The following is an 18,055-nucleotide window of genomic DNA, read 5'->3' as shown; positions in this document are numbered from 1 at the left end:
TTTTTTTTTTTTTTTCTTTTTTCTTTTCCTTTTTTTTAGGGCTGCACCCACAGCATATGGAGGTTCCCAGGCTAGGGGTCGAATCAGAGCTGTAGCCACCAGCCTATGCCACAGCCACAGCAACGCGGGATCTGAAACGTGTCTGCGACCTACACCACAGCTCAAGGCAGTGCCAAATCCTTTACCCACTGAGCGAAGCCAGGATCGAACCTGCATCCTCATGGATACTAGTCAGGCTCGTAACACACTGAGCCACACAGGATCTTCCCAGGGGAGGATTTTGCATCATACAGCCACGAATGCATTCATTCACTCACTTGCTCGGCAAAGGCTGAGATCCCTGTGCGTCAGTCACTTGCTCCCACACCTGCTGTGTACTCTACACCTGGAGGTACCGGGTGAGCAAATCGATGTGATTCCTGCTCTTGTGGGGAATACAGTCTAGCAAACACTCCTGCGGGCATACCTGGAATTGTGCCACGTGGGGAATGCTTGGGGAGAAAAGGAACATTGCTCTAGGAGGGCGCAGGGCAGCAGAACAGGACCTGGACTGGGGGGTCGGGAGTTCCCTCTTTGATCACACACTCAGCTCCTCCTTCTCAAATTTCTGGCCGCGTATGGTGAACTGGATGATCATGGTAAAACTGCGTGCAGCATGCTCGGGTTGGAAGGTATCAGACTCTTACAGCTCAGTCCTAGCTTAGCTAGTATCCATCCTGGGGCTTCAGCCCTCCGCCTGACCTACACAGGTGAGCACAGGTCCTTGGGGTGTGTGGTGCCTTCCTTACATGCGCCACCCTGTGCCATGTCTCAGACAGTGGACAACTATTATCCAGCCCTGTGTTACTCTTCCAGCTCTAACCCAAGCTATTTAAGGCCAACTACTACCGAACCCTTCATATCTCTCCCAATGCTTGGTACATAGTAGTTGTTCAGTAAACATATGCTAACCATATGAATGAATGACTTCACATTTTATTTAATTTCTCCCTCCCCCACATTGCTAGTCTTTGCTTTGCTTTCTTATCTGTTCTGATGACTGGTTCACCCTGATTTGCCCGAGCATCTGTGAACATCTCATTTGCACAAACTCGGGCCTTTCTCTTCAGTTTCAACATTCCCGATGTGTCCTCAGGCTTGTCCCCTTTAAAAATGCACATCTATTCTCCTGGATCCAGGACACGTACTCTCTGAAGACAGTCTAAATCATTAGGGGGTTTCGCTTCTTTCTTACTTGCCTTTCCATGCGCCACCCTGGGAAGAGACAGAGCTGGAAGGAATGTCCAGTCTGTCTTATAGCCACATCCACACCCTTAACTAACCACTGATTTCAGCGCTCCAACACCAGGATGGGTGGTAAGGAGCCATGGGTGTTTTAGGCAAGATGGAGTAGGACCACCATGGGCCCCCCAGCCCTTCACTGTTCTCAGAACGGTATTCCACCTGGGAGTTACTTGTATTCCAGTGGTTTCTAAATCATCATTTCAGGGCAGCTCCTTAAAGGCCCTCTGTTGGAGTCCTTCCCTACCCCACCTACATGGCACGATAAAATTGTGCATTCTCAAGAATGGACAGTTAAAAGGGGGTTGTTTGTGGCGAAAATGAAACCGTACTGATTGCCTTTTCCTCTCGTCTTCCACCCTTGGTCCAAGGGCGGAATTCTCCCACATGGAGGCACTGGGATGACGTGGCTTGATGGCACTGTCCTGCCAGACACCATCCTGAATGGTGGCTTGTCTGTGCGGGATCCTTGCCAAGGCTTCAATCTGGGGAAAGTGGAAGCGTCTGGGTTGCAAAACAGCACCCAGAAGGCTGTGCCGGTCACGGTCACCTCACTTGAAGTCTTCACCTCCTCCCCCAGAGGCTCCTCCCCAAAGCGATTGCCTGTGAAGCTGGAGCTTATCTTTCCTTGGCTTATTTGTTCCTAACCCCCTTGCTGCTCAAAGCCACAGAGGCTTGCTTATAATAGGCTTAACTGCTTCTGTTTGCTTAGGGAGATAAAAGCTTAACTACAAGAGGAATTAAAACCTGTTTCTGTACCTAGGTTATCTCGACTAGCCTCAAATTATCTCCAGCTCATTTACTCAAAGCAATAGAGTCTAAATCCTGCCTCTTGCTGTGAACCTAAAACTGCTCTTTTTACTTTTTAGTAAAAGACTCTATTTTAAAATACTCAACACCTAAACCCAAACATTAGTGATTTCACTCTGTCGGTACATGTTTATTGACTGCCTCCCATGGGCCAGTGCCTCTGCTGGATGCAGGTGACATCGCAGTCTCTGCTGGATGCAGGTGACATCGCAGTGCTTGCATACAGGTACCGTCCTCTGCTCACACGGAGTTCCCATCTAGGAGGGGATCATGTGAAAACATAGGAAATCGCCCGCTACTGTCATCACTGCAGCTCGTGAGAAGTTCATGATGAAGAAATTGCTTCATGGGTGTCACGGGGAACTTGGATCCAGTGGAGTTTTCTGGACAAGGAAACTTCCTTGGGGAAGGAAGTAGGCCCCCGATGGCACAACTGGGATGTGAAAGACCCCGAGACGGAAGAGAGCATGAAACGAGGCGCTGGAGTGGCCAGAAGGAGAGATGCTCAGAGAGCTGAGGGCGAACTGAGGCTGGAAAGGAAGGGAGGGAGCAAACTTTGTAAACCAAACCAAGCTAAGTGTGGTCTTTTTAATTAGCAAACAATGGAAAGACTGAAGTCTTTTAGACAAGCAGCAACAGAGCCAGATGTACATTTCAAAAATATCACCTGGGGGCGTTCCAGTGGATGCAAATCTGACCAGGACCCATGAGGTTGTGGGTTCGACCCCTGGCCCCCGCTCAGTAGATTAAGGATCTGGTGTTGCTGTGTCTGTGGCATAGGCCAGCAGCTGTAGCTCTGATTAGACCCCTAGCCTGGGAACTTCCCTACGTTGTGGGTGTGGCCCTAACCCCCCCCCCCAAAAAAAAAGATCACGTGGGCAGTGGTGTGGTGGTGACAGATAGGACCAGATAGGAAGGGGTGCAGTTTGAGGGGACAGCGATGGCAGAGAGGGCTGGAGAGGATGATAAGGGCGGTCATGATAAGTGGGGGAGTTGGAGAAGTTCGTAGGCTGGAGGATTGGCAGGACTTGATAAGAGGCGGTGAGGGAGAGGGTGGCTCCTAGGTTTGTGTCTTGCATAACAGGCAATGAGCAACCCCGGAAGCACAGCAGGGATGTGGTGGAGGCTCATGAGTTCATGTGAACCGAAGCAATTTTCAGGTCAAGAGGTCAGAGGAGAAGTGTGAACTAGAGGGGAAAAAATGACAAGGCATCTGTATTTAGTGGGGATTAAAGTGACTGTAGTGGAAGAAAGATAAGTCAGAGGAAGAGAGGGGCTGCAAGGGGGAGCAGGAGGGAGTGGGATGGACGGAGTTTGGGGTTGGTAAATGCAAACTGTTGCATTCAGAGTGGATAAGCAATGAGGTCCTGCTATATAGCACACGGAACTATGTCCAGTCTCTTGGGTTGGAACATAATGGAAGCTAGTATGAAAAAAAAGTATATATATGACTCCTTTTGCTGTACAGCTGAAATTGAAAGAAAATTGTGAATCAACTATACTTAAATAAAAAATGAAAAAAGAAAAGAAATGAAAGCCTGTGACTAAGCCCCCAAAACTCCAGCCTTAGGGCAGGTGAAGGAGGGTGAACACGTCAAGGAGCAGCTGCACTGATGGAGAAACTCCAGAGAGTGTGATGGCTTGGAAGCTAAGGGGAGAGTGGCTCAAGAGAGAGGGTATGCGGATGAGAAAACCAGATTCTGCTGAAAGGTCACGTCAGGTGAGGGCTGGAAAGTGCCTGATGATTTGGCAGCATGGGGATCATCGGACCTTAAGGAGAGCAGCCTTTGAGGATGGAGAGCAGAAGAATCCATACTGGAGTGGATGAAGGCAGGAAATCAGAGGAAAGGAAGTGGCGAGTTATTAAGATGATTCTTTGCAGAAACCTGGATCTGCAGAGGTCCAAATTGGGGCAGGAGGGAGATGTGGGATTGGGGAGCAGGAGAGCTTTCACAGATTTAGAAGCCAGCGAGGAAGAGGGAAATCAAAATACAGTTCCTGGAAGAGGTGATCCCAGCCCTTGCAGAGGGCTTCACCCAGGCTGGGATGCAGAGAGGAAGATGCTGACGAAGGCAGAACGGCTACTTTGCCTGTGTGAGGCATTTTCCCTGGAAAGGAGGCAAAGGCATCTGCCGGGTTTGGGGAATCGCAGATTTAAGGAGAGTGGTGATCATTGGAAATGCCAGTGGAGAGAATAAAGTACCAAAGAGGCATAGGAGACCAGCAGGATGGGGCTGAGGTTCCCACCTGAGGGATCATGAATCTGCAGCAGAACCAGCTCACCCCGGGGGCTCCTGTCTCCTCTTTCCAAGGCTGCGGGAGCTCAGGAATGTTCCTGAAGGTGCTCTCCTCCTTAGAGCTGGAACCATGTCTGACACCACCCCTTCCTTCCACAGATGGTGCTCTTCTGGACTTGCGAGAAGTACCCCCACCCAAAGGACTGGCGCATCTTCAGCAAAGCCTTCCTGCGCCTGGTGAGGAAGCTGCACAAGTGCGTGAGCCAGCACTTTCTGAAGCATTACTTTGTGCGCAAGAGCAACCTCCTGCGGTACGCCAATTCAGGCGAGCTGGATGCCATGGCCCAGAAGCTGGCCTTCTTCCTGAAGAATCCTGAGATCACCCTGTCCTGAGGCTTCCCTGCCTGGAACATTCATTGACATTGCATTCACGCTTGACCTTACTCTCCATGGATCACTCCTCAGTCAGAGGCCAGGATCCCGCCCAGGAAAGAAGCAATGCATGGCAGAGGAAACTACATCAACCCAGCAGCACTTCAGGGGGGAAACTGTGCCCCAAGACGACTGGTCCAGGCCTCCCTGGAGCCAAGCAAGCATTTCTGCCCCCACTAGCTACCTCTCTTGGGGATGGCTGTCAGCGAGCTTCCCCAAGCCATTGGTTCTGAACTGATGTCAGTTCTGTGTTTATTTTCCCTTGTCTGGAGGGGAGGATGTGGACAAGAATCCCCAGAAGGCCAGGCATTAGCCTGCTACCCAGAGTGGTTCTCCAGCCCACTGACCATGGGCTCATTAGTTTTCCATTTGTAAAATGGGACTAATAATATGCCTTCCTCAGAGCAGGGCTGTGAGCCTGCAGGGCTGTGCTGCTGTCCTTTCCAGGGGAAGGTGCTAGATCAACACGAAGTGCCTGCATCTGAGATTGTACCTTTAGACTGATGGAATGATTATGTCTGAGGGAGTCGGCATGCCCGTGTTGCCTGGGTGCCCTCCAGTTCTCCTAAGCGATGCCCTCCAGTTCAGGCTGTGGATCTGCCTGCTGCCCTGGTGTTCTCTAGGAGTGGTTTTGATGAGGAGCGTCAGTCAAAGATGAAAGTGCAGTGACCCCTATGACTGCCCTTCCTTGCTTCCCAGGCCATTGGCCAAGGATGGGACTTCCTTCTCTTTATGCAATGAACTTGATTTGATCTGCATGGAATGACTCTAATGTCACTCACTTCTCAGTCCCTTTCTTTGCTCAGTTTGTTCATTGATCAATATACTCCCTTTAGGGGTTGGGGATGCAGCAAAGAACAGGATGGACATGGACTTGGCTGATGCAGACATGAATGAACAACAGATAAATACACAGACTATTACAAACTGTAGCAAGTGCCCTGAAGGAGATAAACAGAATATTGAAGTAGAGCCACAGAGAGATTCTTGAAGGATGAAAATGCAAACAGCTGAAAGAAAGGAAAGGGGCCAAGGGCAGACTCAGAGAGGCCAGGGTGAGTCAGATCCCTTGGCCATGTAAAGGTGATGAGGAGCTTAGTTTTACTCTATGGTCAGAGGTGTGACATTTGACCTCTCCAGAAACAGAAGGGCATTATGATTTGATTTGCGTTTTAAATGCCAATTCTGGCAACTGTGGAAGGGGGGTCTGGAGACCCCCACAAGGCTGGAGACACTGCAGGTCCTTGAGCCTACCTGTTTTGAATTTCCCTGAGGTCTACAAGGCCACACATCCCATGAAGCACAGTGACCAGGAATTCTAGGAATTTTCTGAAGAACAGCAGTTTCTTCTGGCACTTATTTATGCCTCTCAACCCAAGGGAAACCTTTATTACTTAAACACTTTCCTGAGATATATCATTTTTAAAAGCATGAACTGATGATTATTTTTAAAGAAAATTCACAACTGAAAATGGAAACAATTATTTTTACAAAAATACTGTAACCAAGTGACTATTACTGAGGAACTCATGGTTTTAAAAGGTTGAACAAACATGCAATTAGTTTATAATTTTTGAAAATATGAAATGAGCAAACAAATATTTTGTTAGATCATCAAAACCTGCATTCAAATATTCTTGGGTCTTGGGAAACATTTTTGAGAAGGTGGCAGATATATTTTTTAAATGATGAAAACAGCTAGTCACAGAATGCCAAAAAGTGAAAATTTAAAGTTTATTTTATTTTTTATTTATTTTTTGTCTTTTTTTGTTTGCCTTATCTAGGGCTGCTTCCACAGCATATGGAGGTTCCCAAGCTAGGGGTCTAATCGGAGCTGTAGCCGCCCGGCCTATGCCAGAGCCACGGCAACTCAGGATCCGAGCCGCATCTGCAACCTACACCACAGCTCACGGCCATGCCAGATCCTTAACCCACTGAGCAAGGCCAGGGATTGAACCTGCAACCTCATGGTTCCTACTCGGATTCGTTAACCACTGAGCCACGATGGGAACTCCTAAAGTTGATTTAAAGTGTGTGTGTGTGTGTGTGTGTGTGTGTGTGTGTGTGTGTGTGTGTGTGTGTGTGTGTGTGTGTGTGTGTGTGTGTGTGTATGGAAAGGAGTGGGACTGACATAATGCCAGTAGATTCCAATCTGATTTCAGCAGAGTCTTCCCACCTTTCCCTCTGGGTTTGTATTTCTTGGAGGACGCTGGGCTGTCTGCAGATTGCTGGGTGTTCCTACTGCTGGCCAGCAGAGGGCAGTAGATGACTGCCTATGAAAAGAGCCAGGTTCTCACCCATACTCCACAGAGCCCAGCAGATGTCGCTCGCCTTAGCCTAGAATTTACACTGGGCTTCTCCAAAAAGAAAACCAGGGACAGAGGACTTCAGCTAATGCTAAACTGTTGGCGCTTCCTGCCATTTTGGCCAAAGATTATGATCTTTATGACTAAAGCTCAGATTTAAAAAGGGAGTCTAGAACAGATAATTCATCTATTTTGTTTCCTGGGACAGATTGCACAATGAAAGTCTGATAATATTACCCCTTTATTCAGGTTGGCTTTTTTTTTCCTTTTTAAAAAAATTTTCCAAAAGCCTTTTCCATTCATCTCCGCTTTTCGAGGCTGGGGACTGTTTTTTAGTCGAATGGTTGGCATTCAGACACTGCAATTGCTGTGCTTGCATTCGCGCCCCAGCGCTGACACCACCTGCACGCCTTGGGGGAAGTTGTTCAACCTAAGTCTCCATCTCTATATGGGCATTGTTACGGGCTGAATTGTGTCCCCCCACATTCTAATGTTGAAGCCCTAACCCGCAGTACCTCAGGATGTGACTGTATTTAGATCTAGGGCCTTTAAAGAGGTGATTAAGTTAAAATGAGGCCTTAGGATTAGGATCATTAGGATCATGCAGTAGGACTGACGTTCTTAGAAGAAGAGCGACAGACAGCGTGGGCAGGCGAGCAAAGAAAAAAGGCCATCTGCAAACCAGGGAAAGACCAGCACTGCTGTCTCTTTGACCTTGGGCTCGCAGCCTCCGAATCATGCGTTTTGTTGTGTCTCATAACGAAGACCCTGGACACTGTACATACGAGAATATATACCTCAGCACTTTGATGGGGGAATAAACAGAACAATGGATGTAAAAGCTCTTCCTTTACACCTGAAATGCAGTAGCTGTTGAATAAACGTTTAGCATTTTAGACGCCGACTCCTCGTGTGAGATTGTCCACTTCTGCCATTGCTGGTAACTAGCGCCGCCCCATAGAGAAATTCTTCGTAAAGAAGTTGGAAAGCATGGCAAGAAAAACACTCCCCGATTCCACCACAGATGCCATTCTATTCATATTTTTATTTCCCTCTCCCTTCCTTGGGTTTATCCTGATGTTCTTTGTGTAATTTCTGAAATTAATCTTAGCAATCCTCAGGGTTTTGTTTTTTGTTTTGTTTTTTTTCTCATTTTTAACCATACAAGTTTCTGGTTCATACCACTTTTTGAGCAACTGTACAAGTTTTGGTATACAGTGTTTTCATCTCTTTCCGTTCTGTTTATTTTCCAATTTCTACCATGATTTCCTCTTTGACTCATGAGCGCTTAGAAGTCTTTTGAAAGTATTCTTTTCAAATATATTGGGTTTCTTAGTTGTGCTTTTTATTACTGATTTCTAGCTAAATTGCATTATAGTCAGAGAAAGTCTGAAAGGCCTCAATCCTCCGATACCCCTTGAGGTCAGCTTTTCAGCCCAGCATTTCTTCATTGTCTTATGTGCACACAAAGAAGAGATGCAAATTTAGATGCCACGTTCAAGAAATATCCATTAGGTCAGCACTGCTCAAATTTCCCCTATATATATCACAGATTGCTTTTTTTTTTTTTGCTTTTTAGGGCTGCACTAGCGGCATATGGAAGTTCCCAGGCTGGGGGTCTAATCAGAGCTACAGCTGCCATCCTACACCACAGCCACAGCAACGCCAGATCTGAGCCGTATCTGTGATCTACACCACAGCTCGTGGCAATGCTGGATCCTTAACCCACTGAGTGAGGCCAGGGATCGAACCCGCAACCTCATGGTTCCTAGTCGGATTTGTTTCCCACTGCGCCACGACAGGGATTCCGCACAGATTGCCTTTCGGCTGCATTTTCTAACATTTCCTGAGAGAGCTCGTAATTCTGTCGAACTTTTACTTAATATTCTTTGAGATGATATGAAATTTAGAATTTCTCTGTCTTCTCAGTTAATCAAAGATGCTGTCATTATAAGGTGACCTTTTAAAAACCATTGTAAACATTTTGCCTAAACATTAATTTTGTCTGGTATTAATATGGGGACACCATTTTATTTTGGTTCCCTGTTGCCTAGGATATCTTTTTCCATCTTTGAACTTTTCATCTCTTTGTGTTTCTACGTGGTTGACGATGGTCTTATAAATGGTTGATTGTCTTAAAAAATCCCATCTGACAGTTGAGGGCTTTCATGTTTAGTCCGTTTGTATCTATTCTGATGAATAATGCATTTGGATTTATTCATCTCTTGTGATTTACTTTCTATTTGACCTATTTATTCTTGCTTCCCACCCTACTTTTCTTGCCTTTTAAAAAATTAATGTCTCTTTTCTTCTTCTTTTTTTTTTTCATTTTCATTCCTTTTCCCCCTTATTAGTTTGGAAGGCTCCTATCTCTGTCCTTTTAGTGGTTACCAAGGTTATTTATATGTACAGACTAAACTCTATAGTTGAAAGTTAGCCAACACTAGAAGGAACCTAGAAGGCCTGGCTCCTGCCAGCCCCCCTCCCACAGTACCTGCTGCTGGTACCAGGGGTTTGGTTCTGGCCTGTTTGCCATCCTCCCCACACATACACACACATATGAATTGGGCATTTTTATTACCATTTTATAAATAATATTTTATACCTATATTATTGTATATTTATTATAATTTTATAATACAATATTTTATGACTATTACAGCATTATTTTCTAAATAATATTATTTTCTTATCTTCCTCACATATTTGCCACTATCTGTACTCACCACTTCCTCCTGAATCTCAAACTTCCTATCAGGGATCATTTTCCTTCTGCCTGGACTATAGGACTAGCAGGTCCAATAGTAAGAGTACACAAGGGTAAGCTCTCTCTGTTTTATTTGTCTGAACTTGTCCTTATTCACCTTCATTCTTGAAAGACAGTTTCTATGACTGTTCAGTTTTGTGTTCATACAATTTTTCTCAGCACAATGAAGATTTTTTTCTCTATTTGGTAGTTTTTTGTGTGGCATCTGGCTTTTCTCTCCAACTGCTTTTAATTTCTTCCCCTCCCCCTCCCCGTCCTTTCTCCTACCTTATCCTCTTCCTGCTCCTTTCCCTTTTGCTTCTTTTTTTTTTTTTTTTTTTTTTTTTTTTTTTTTTTTTTTTGTCTTTTTGCTATTTCTTGGGCCGCTCCCGCGGCATATGGAGGTTCCCAGGCTAGGGGTCGAATCGGAGCCATAGCCACTATAGCCACCAGCCTACGCCAGAGCCACAGCAACGCGGGATCCAAGCCGCATCTGCAACCTACACCACAGCTCACGGCAACGCCGGATCCTTAACCCACTGAGCAAGGGCAGGGACCGAACCCGCAACCTCATGGTTCCTAGTCGGATTCGTTAACCACTGCGCCACGGCCACGACGGGAACTCCTCCCTTTTGCTTCTTTCTCTCTCTCCCCTCTTCCACCTCCCATCTCTCTTCTTCTTTAAATCTGTTAGGCTTCATGAGTCTGAAGCGTTATTTCCAGTATTTCTGAAAAACTGTCAGCATTTATCACTGTATACTGCTTCTTTCCCATTCTCTCTCTATTCCATTCTAGAAGGAAATCCAGTTTAGATATATCATAGACTCTACTGTTCTACCCTCTGTACCTTTAACTTCTCTCTTATAAGTTGCATCTTTTATCACTCAAAACTGCATTCTCAATGATTTCTTTGGATCTGTCTTCTAGTTGATTAATTCTTTCTTCAGCTGCATCTAATCTAATGTTTAATTCAATCACAGAGTCTTAAAGTTTTAGTATTATTGTTCTTATTTTCAGTTCTCATTTAGGACTTTTTAGTTATTTCTCAAGCCTGCCTATTCATTCTCTGAAGTCTCTTATTCCTGCTCATGTTTTCAGGCTTCTCTCCTCTTTGTTTAAGCATATGAAACAGAATTGTTTTATATTCCACATCTGAAATTCAAATACCTGAAAACTTTGACTTCCTGTTTATGCTGTCTATTTTTTGTTTGATTTTTGTAATGATCATCAGTCATAGAGCTTGTTTCCTTATGTGTTTTGTAGATTTTAAAGGTGAACTGTATTTTTTCTTCTTAAAACTTTACCTGTGAGAATTATTTAAGGTCTGGACTAAAGTTATTTGAGGTACCTAAAAAGGATTTTTTTTTTAAATTCTGCCAGCTATCTGAGAGCACTACCAACTCAAAACCATTTAAATTAAATTTAAATGCTTGAGATTTTTTAGGACAACAGACAGATGAACTCAGACAGAAAATATTTGAGGCTAGCTTATGGTTGCAAATTCTGGGAAGGTTCTTTTCCTTCCATCCAGTGTCAAGATCAAGCCAAGCTAGTTGCCTTTTTCATGGCAGATTTATTCCTTATTCAACTTTTTGCTTAGGATATACTCTTTTGAGCTCCCAATTGACACAAATGAATACTATTAGAATTCCCACCTTGGGCCACCCTAGATGATCCCATCTGTCCCCTATATTTGCACCGCTGCCAATGAAAGGTCAAGATCCCTAGGGGTCAGCAGACCCTCAAGGTAAAAGTGAACTTTGGTGAATTACCTGCCAGTTCCTAGTTATACTTTATTTTTGGAGTCTGTGGATTTACTGCTTTCATTCTATCTCAGGGAAACATTATAAAGGTTTTAAAATATGTGTTTAACAGGATTTTAGATCTTTCAGTTGGGAGGGTCATCCAGACTCTAATCTGCTACACTACTGGCTGCACAGCCTGACCCAAACCAGCTGCAGACTCCAAACATCAACTCAAATGTGGCTTCTGCCCAACCCTACATGCCAAAGTGAATGCTGCTTCTCAGTTCCCATCTCACACAACCTCTGGGAAGCATTCGGTACAGGTGACCTCTCCTCCTTAGCTGCTCTTCTCTGGGTGCCTGTAACACCCCCCTCTCTCTTATCCCTCTGCTCCTTCATAGTCTCCTTTCTGACTCCTCTGCCCACCCCTAAACGTTGTCACCCCTCCCTCAAGGGCTCAGTCCTGGGCCTCTTCTCTTCAGACTCAACACACTCAGCCTAGGCAACTTTACCCAATCCTGTGGTTCCAAATACCATCTATCACCCAGGATGACCATGTGCACAGCTCCAGCCAAGCTCTCCTTGAGTACTCCAGAGAGCTCCTATGGCCCATCTCCATCTGGTGTTTCACAGGCCCTTCCAATCTAACAATTTTGCCCCTACCCCCAAAGGCAAGTACTCTGATTTGTTCTGGCAGAATGACATAATTCTTTTTTTTTTTTTTTTTTTTTTTTGTCTTTTTCCCATTTCTTGGGCCGCTCCCGTGGCATATGGGAGGTTCCCAGGCTAGGGGTCGAATCAGAGCTGTAGCCACCAGCCTACGCCAGAGCCACGGCAACGCGGGATCCAAGCCGCGTCTGCAACCTACACCACAGCTCACGGCAACGCCGGATCCTTAACCCACTGAGCAAGGGCAGGGATGGAACCCGCAACCTCATGGTTCCCAGTTGGATTCGTTAACCACTGAGCCACCACAAGAACTCCAGAATCACATAATTCTTACAGACAATTCCTCAACCCCAAACCCTACTCTTCTCTGTCAGTCCTCAGCTCATAATCCTCCAGTCACTTCCTACTTTACTCACACTAACACCCAAAGGCCCTGGATGATCTGGAGCCCCTGCCTCTCTAAATCTATCTCCTCCTCCTTTTCCCCTTTCTTACACTCGTCTTTAGTCATGCTTCCTTCCCTGTTCTTCCTAGAACACTCTGAACATGACTCCACCTCAGGACTTTTGTACTTGCTCTTCCCTCTGTCTGGAGACCTTTCCTAACTTCCTTATATAAAAAAACAGTGTCCCTGGTCCCCATCCCCTCTCCACTGCTGTCCTGACGTGTTCTACCCTCTTCCTCTGCTTTCTCTCCATAGCACCTGGTACTGCTTGGATACTCTATCTATCTATCTATCTATCTATCTATCTATCTATCTATCTATCTCCCACCAGAGTGAAAGTCCCATAAGGAAGTGACTTTTTCTGTATTGTCAAGGTTATATCTTTATAACCCTAGGCACAGAGTGAGTGCCCGATAAATAATGTGTCAAATGAAAACGTTTGCACAACTTTTTCAAAAATTAACCATGCGGGTCTCAAGTTTCTTGGACTTTGACATGCATTTGGATTTTTTTCTTTCCTTAAAGGCAATAGAATCATAGGTGATTCTAGCTTGAAGAGATAGTAGAGGTCCTCTCGTTTAGGTTCAGCGAGATTGAATCACAATTTTGGCTCAAATCACAAACTTTGAGGTAGTTTGTAATTGAAGGTCTAAAATGCTTTTCCTTTCAGAAGCCTTTGAAACTTCTCAAGTACAAACTTAAGAAATGTAGGAAATGAAGTCTAAGTCAGACTGAGGCCAGGCATACATTTTCGGTGATTCTTCCTCATCTGTGCCCTCTGCTCTGACTCATTCCCTTCACCCTCCACCCTGTTTCCTCTTTCCTAGTTGTCAGGGTGTCAGTATGGGTGGGACCCCTTGTGGGATGTGGGGACTTGGTTTTGTTTTTTCTCTTTCTCTTTCTCTATCTTTGTCTTTATCTCCATTTCTCTTTCTCTTCCTCAAAAAGAAATAGAAGAATGCCGTCACTTATTTTCTCTGAATTCAAAATGTGTTGGTGGGTCTAAAAGAACCCCAAATGTGTTGGTGGGGAATGTGGAAGAATTCAGAAAAAATAACCCGAACCCAGAGAGATCCTTGTGGTTGAGTGGACGGCCCCTTCACTTTACAAATAAGATGGCAGAGGCCAAAGGAGAGGAGGGAAAATGCTTTGCTCAAATTTGTTATGTCCCAAGCTCAAAGCTTTTTTTTTTTAAGACTTTTTAATTTTTTCTACTATAGTTGATTTCCAGTGCTATGTCAATTTCTGCTGTATAGCAAAGTGACCCAGCTGTATATATACATACATATATGTTCATTCTTTTTGTCACATTATCCTCCATCATGTTCCATCACAAGTGACTAGACCAAGCTCAACTCTTGATTCCCCTTCTCCAACCTGCCCTCAGCTCGGTGACTGGAATCATTCAACATTCACATGAGCCGGAAACCTGAGTCATCCTAGAGTCCTCTTTCCATCACCCAGTACCTTCAACCCACCAGCAGATCCTCTGGGCTCTGCTTTCTAAGTGTAGTCCAAGGATGAGTCCCCACACCCTCCAAGCTGCCGCCGCCTCTAGGTCAAGTCATCCGCCTCCTCCCCTTTCTAGACTCTGCAGGGATGTCCTACGCGGTCTCTTTACACCCACTCTCACTGTGCCACCGCATCCCACCAGAGCCTTTCTCCACACCAGAGTGGCCTCTTCCACAGGCACATCTAATTAGATGTTTCCCTTGATCTAATCCTTCCAACAGCTTCCCATCGCTCTTAGTGATCAAACTCCCTACCATGGCTCATGAGACCATGTGATCTGCCCCCACCCGCCCCTCCCTGCTACCCTGTACCCCTCTTCTTCACTCCATGTAGCAGGGAGTGTGCAGGGGGAGGGGACAGGACACTGGCTCCCTTGTTTTGTTTCAAACACACCAAGTTCCCTCCTGCCCCAGGGCCTTTGTACCTGTTTGCCCCTCTGCTCAGAAATCCCTTGCCCCATCTGCTGGCACGGCCCACTCCTCACTGACCCGTCTAACAGTGAGTGCCCCATCTCTCTGCCCTCGCCCTGCTCTGCTTTACTTTCCCCGGAGTGGGCTGCCTGGTTCCCTGTTCGAATGTAAGCTCTGTGCCCACAGAGTTAGTTGTCTTGCTCTCAGCTGTAATCTCAGCACCTAGAACAAAGCCAGTGCATTGCAAGCACTCAGTGCATATTGTGAAATGGATGAAGGAATGAATGGTTTTGCTCCATGACAGGCAACTGCTTCATGGCAGGGCCCAGACCTGAACCCTGGTCTTCTGACTCTCAGGCCAGGCTCCTTCTCTCACAACGTAACATGTCGAGGGGTTGAGGGAGCCCATTTTTTGCATTAGAGAAAGAGAAATTACCTCTGGCTCTGGAAGCCCTTTTTTTCCAGGAAGGGCCTGGCTCCTCTTTCAGTGTGGATGGAGCACAGCTTGAGGCAGCAGAGTCAGGATGCTCGCTCACTGCTCAGAGAAGCCAGGCGCATCTCAGCCTCCTGCCGCCGCCACTGCAGACGCATATTCCTTGTATGGGTGTTTGCCCCTGAGACAGCTACTCAGCCGGGATGCAACACAAGCGTTTTGTGGAATGTGAGCTACACTCACATACTTTGCATTTAAACAGGCCCTCACCCGCCCTTCCTGCCAAGGAGGGAGAAGAACAGTAGTGGGCTTGGCAGAGAGTCTCCGAGTCTAGACCATTCATTTCCGCTCATTCAACCAGCTTTATTTTTGTCTGTGTGACTTTCTTTTGTGAGCTTATCATCTGTGCTCAGAGGTTGTAACCTTTGAGTCTCCTGTCGGGGACCCGTCCCCTGGACAGAAGACCAAGGAGAGGGCTCCTGTGAGAGAGAACATCGTTGTCAGTGAACAAAGCGTCTGGATAGCCTAATGCAGAACTCTTGATGACCCCGCGAAAGGTCACCTCCACTTTCAGGGCGCAGAGGAATATTAGGATATTAGGTCCAGCATCCAACACAAGGCGTGCTTGCTGGGAAATGCCCCCAGGGTGTTGTTTCAGACCTGGGAGACCAGCCAGCAAGCCAGGCTGAGCTGGGGACATTTGAAGGGTGGGGGCGGGGAGAGGGGGGTCAAAGGGCGCCGAGCTCTGGCCTCCAGGCTTCTCCCCATCATCACAGTCGCTCAGGCGGGGACCCTCCTCTCCTCTTGTTCTTTCTTCTCCTCTCCTGCCTCCTTCCAGGCTGTTCTTTGCCCACATGCTGAGATGCCCAGGAGGAATCAAGACCCTCCCTGCCCTTGACTCTCTCTGTCCACGGGCTACCATTAGGGACTGGTGGCCCTGTGATCAGGACTTGGACTCTTGAAGGAGTGAGGAGGAGCAAGAGAGGGTGAGGCACTCTGGGCTGGGCAGGCGCGGTAAAGTCCTCCACCTGCTGGGCTGGGGTGAGGAGCGGAGGAAAGAACCGGATCTGTGGCGCGGCGGCGTGGCGCTGCGCTTCTGGGCAGCAGGGGGCGCCCGCGGCTCCCTCACGCGGACCTGGGCCGCCGCAGCTCGGACCCTGGGGAAATTCCGCCTGCCGGGAGCCAGCAGCCGCGGGGGCCAGGCAGGGACACTGCGGACCTTGGCGCCGCTCCGCCCTCGCCGGCTGTCGCAGCACCCGGTCCCCGCGGCCCCGCCCGGGCGCTGCATCCACAGCTCACCCAGTGCCCAGAAAGGCTGTTCTGAGACACAGGGCGGGCTGTGCTCCCGGGGCCCGGGGCCCGCTCAGCTGCCTTCCCTGCAAGATTGGCGAGGCGGGGGGGGAGAGGGAAGAAAGCTGCCGTGCTCCCACGGACCCCTTTTCCTTAGAGGATGCCTGCAGGAAAAGGAGAGGGCAAAGTAGAAACCCGGAGGCGTCCTGGTAGGAGGCTTGAGGAGAGGGTTGGGGAATGTACCAGGACCGGAAAGGACAGGATGCCAAGATGTGAACTTCCACTGTGCCGGGCACATGTGGGGAGGGCTTTGTGCTTTATCTCATTTAATCCCCCTCAGCATCCCTTTGGGGTAGATAACCTTTATCAACCCATTTTGCTGATGACCCCGTGGAGGCTGAAGGAGAAAGCGAAACTCCCCCAAGGCCACCCCTCTGGAAGCAAACCAAGCCGCTGTTTTGTGCATTTACCCTAATGAAGTTCTCACGGTGCCCGGTGCCAATGGCAGTAGAGACAGGCGGAGGCAATGCAGACGGGGACCTGGGCTCCTAGCAGAAGCCTAGGCCCTTCCTGCTGGCTCTGCTGCCTGAAGAGCCCACAGGAACGAAGGGAGCAGGGCCTGGAAGGAAGGGCTCTGGGCATAGGACACTCCTCACGTGGACAGGGGTCAAGGTCTCCAGAGGAGGGGGGGGGAGGGGGTCACATGGGACCCTGGTGGGAGTGAAAGCCACGCTTAGAATTTGCCCTGAGCTAAATTTTTCTAAGTGGCACCTTTGAACGCTGTTAAAAAAATCCTCAAAACTCACTTTCCAGGGAGTTAATCATTCACTCCCTCACAGGCCGGGTGACCTTTGCCATGTGGTTCAGCTTTTGTTTGCTTTTCTTAAAAGTCCTGGAGTTTGTAATTGGACCGATGGCCTTTCGGTGAGGAAGAAAGGAATGTGGGGTCCAGGACGAAGCTTGGTTTTTTTCCCTGCCCTCCCTTTCCCAGGAGTCTGGAAACATTTTCTCAGCGAGAGGTTATGAATTCAGGACTCAGAACAAGTTGATCATTATTTGTGGCCCTTGGGGTGGAGGTGGAGGGGGTTGCTGTAAGAGACAAAGCACGCAGAAACCAAAAAGCAAATAAAATCCAAGCCACCACCCGTCCTGCACCCAATTTCCTTCGAAGCTTGCTCTTATCTGGGTGGCAACAGAGACCATTTTATTTCCTTACGACAGTACCCTCATCAGCTTTGTACTTAGAGGCAGGCCAGGGGCTATTTTACTGGGGGGGGGGGGTGCCACACCTACAGCATGCAAAAGTTTCAAGGCTAGGGATCGAACCTGTGCTACAGCAGTGACTCAGGCCACAGCAGTGACAGTGCCAGATCCCTAACCCACTGAGCCACCAGGGAGCTCTGAACTGTTGTATTTTAATTTTTCAATCACCTAAAAGTTCATTGACCTCCTGTAAGAATTAGGGAGGACAAACTGGCTGTGTGACCTTGGGCAGTCACCCAAACCGTCTAGGCCTCAGATTCCCCTTCTGTAGAGAGGAGTGAGCTCTAGGGTCCCGTCAGAGGGACCGTAATCCTGCAGGCTGCCTTAAAAGGCTCCCCAGCTCTGCTCCATGGACTATTTTTGGCTCAGTGATTAGAGGGCTTGTCAGCCACACCCATATCTCTACATTCTGACAGCTGGCTGGTCATTGTCACTACACATCCCCCTGGGCCTTCAACCTTCAGATGCCCCAAGCA

The 18,055-nt window shown here is 47.5% G+C and overlaps 1 protein-coding gene and 1 long non-coding RNA gene across 52 annotated transcripts in view; one reads left to right on the top strand and one right to left on the bottom strand.

Annotated features, from left to right (window-relative positions):
• Window positions 1-15,256, bottom strand: part of LOC102165891 (uncharacterized) — a 28,658-nt gene extending 13,402 nt beyond the window's left edge. For both annotated transcript variants that reach the window (XR_014844441.1, XR_303163.4), the window contains exon 1: window positions 15,030-15,256. This is a non-coding gene — a long non-coding RNA (uncharacterized LOC102165891). The remainder of the gene's footprint in view (window positions 1-15,029) is intronic.
• MAB21L3 (mab-21 like 3) overlaps window positions 1-18,055 on the top strand; it is a 78,086-nt gene that overhangs the window by 45,461 nt on the left and 14,570 nt on the right. For 11 of the 50 annotated variants that reach the window (XM_013997245.3, XM_085023492.1, XM_005663550.4 and 8 more), the window contains one exon: window positions 4,488-7,968. The exons of 37 other annotated variants lie outside the window; for them this stretch is intronic. In XM_013997245.3, the coding sequence (XP_013852699.1) occupies window positions 4,488-4,721 (234 nt within the window). In that variant the 3' untranslated portion in view covers window positions 4,722-7,968. Of the gene's footprint in view, window positions 1-2,352; window positions 3,623-4,487; window positions 7,969-18,055 lie in introns of those variants that run through there. 2 more of the 50 variants (XR_014844396.1, XM_013997250.3) reach the window with 2 other exon arrangements.

The sequence above is a fragment of the Sus scrofa genome, chromosome 4 (assembly GCF_054392235.1).
Source record: "Sus scrofa isolate SSC_HxYL_T2T_F1_AM1 chromosome 4, Sscrofa_HxYL_maternal_Yorkshire_Landrace_v2.0, whole genome shotgun sequence".
Taxonomy (NCBI): domain Eukaryota; kingdom Metazoa; phylum Chordata; class Mammalia; order Artiodactyla; family Suidae; genus Sus; species Sus scrofa.
Note: the sequence above shows the minus strand (reverse complement) of the source record. Positions and strands in the feature narration are given on the sequence as shown.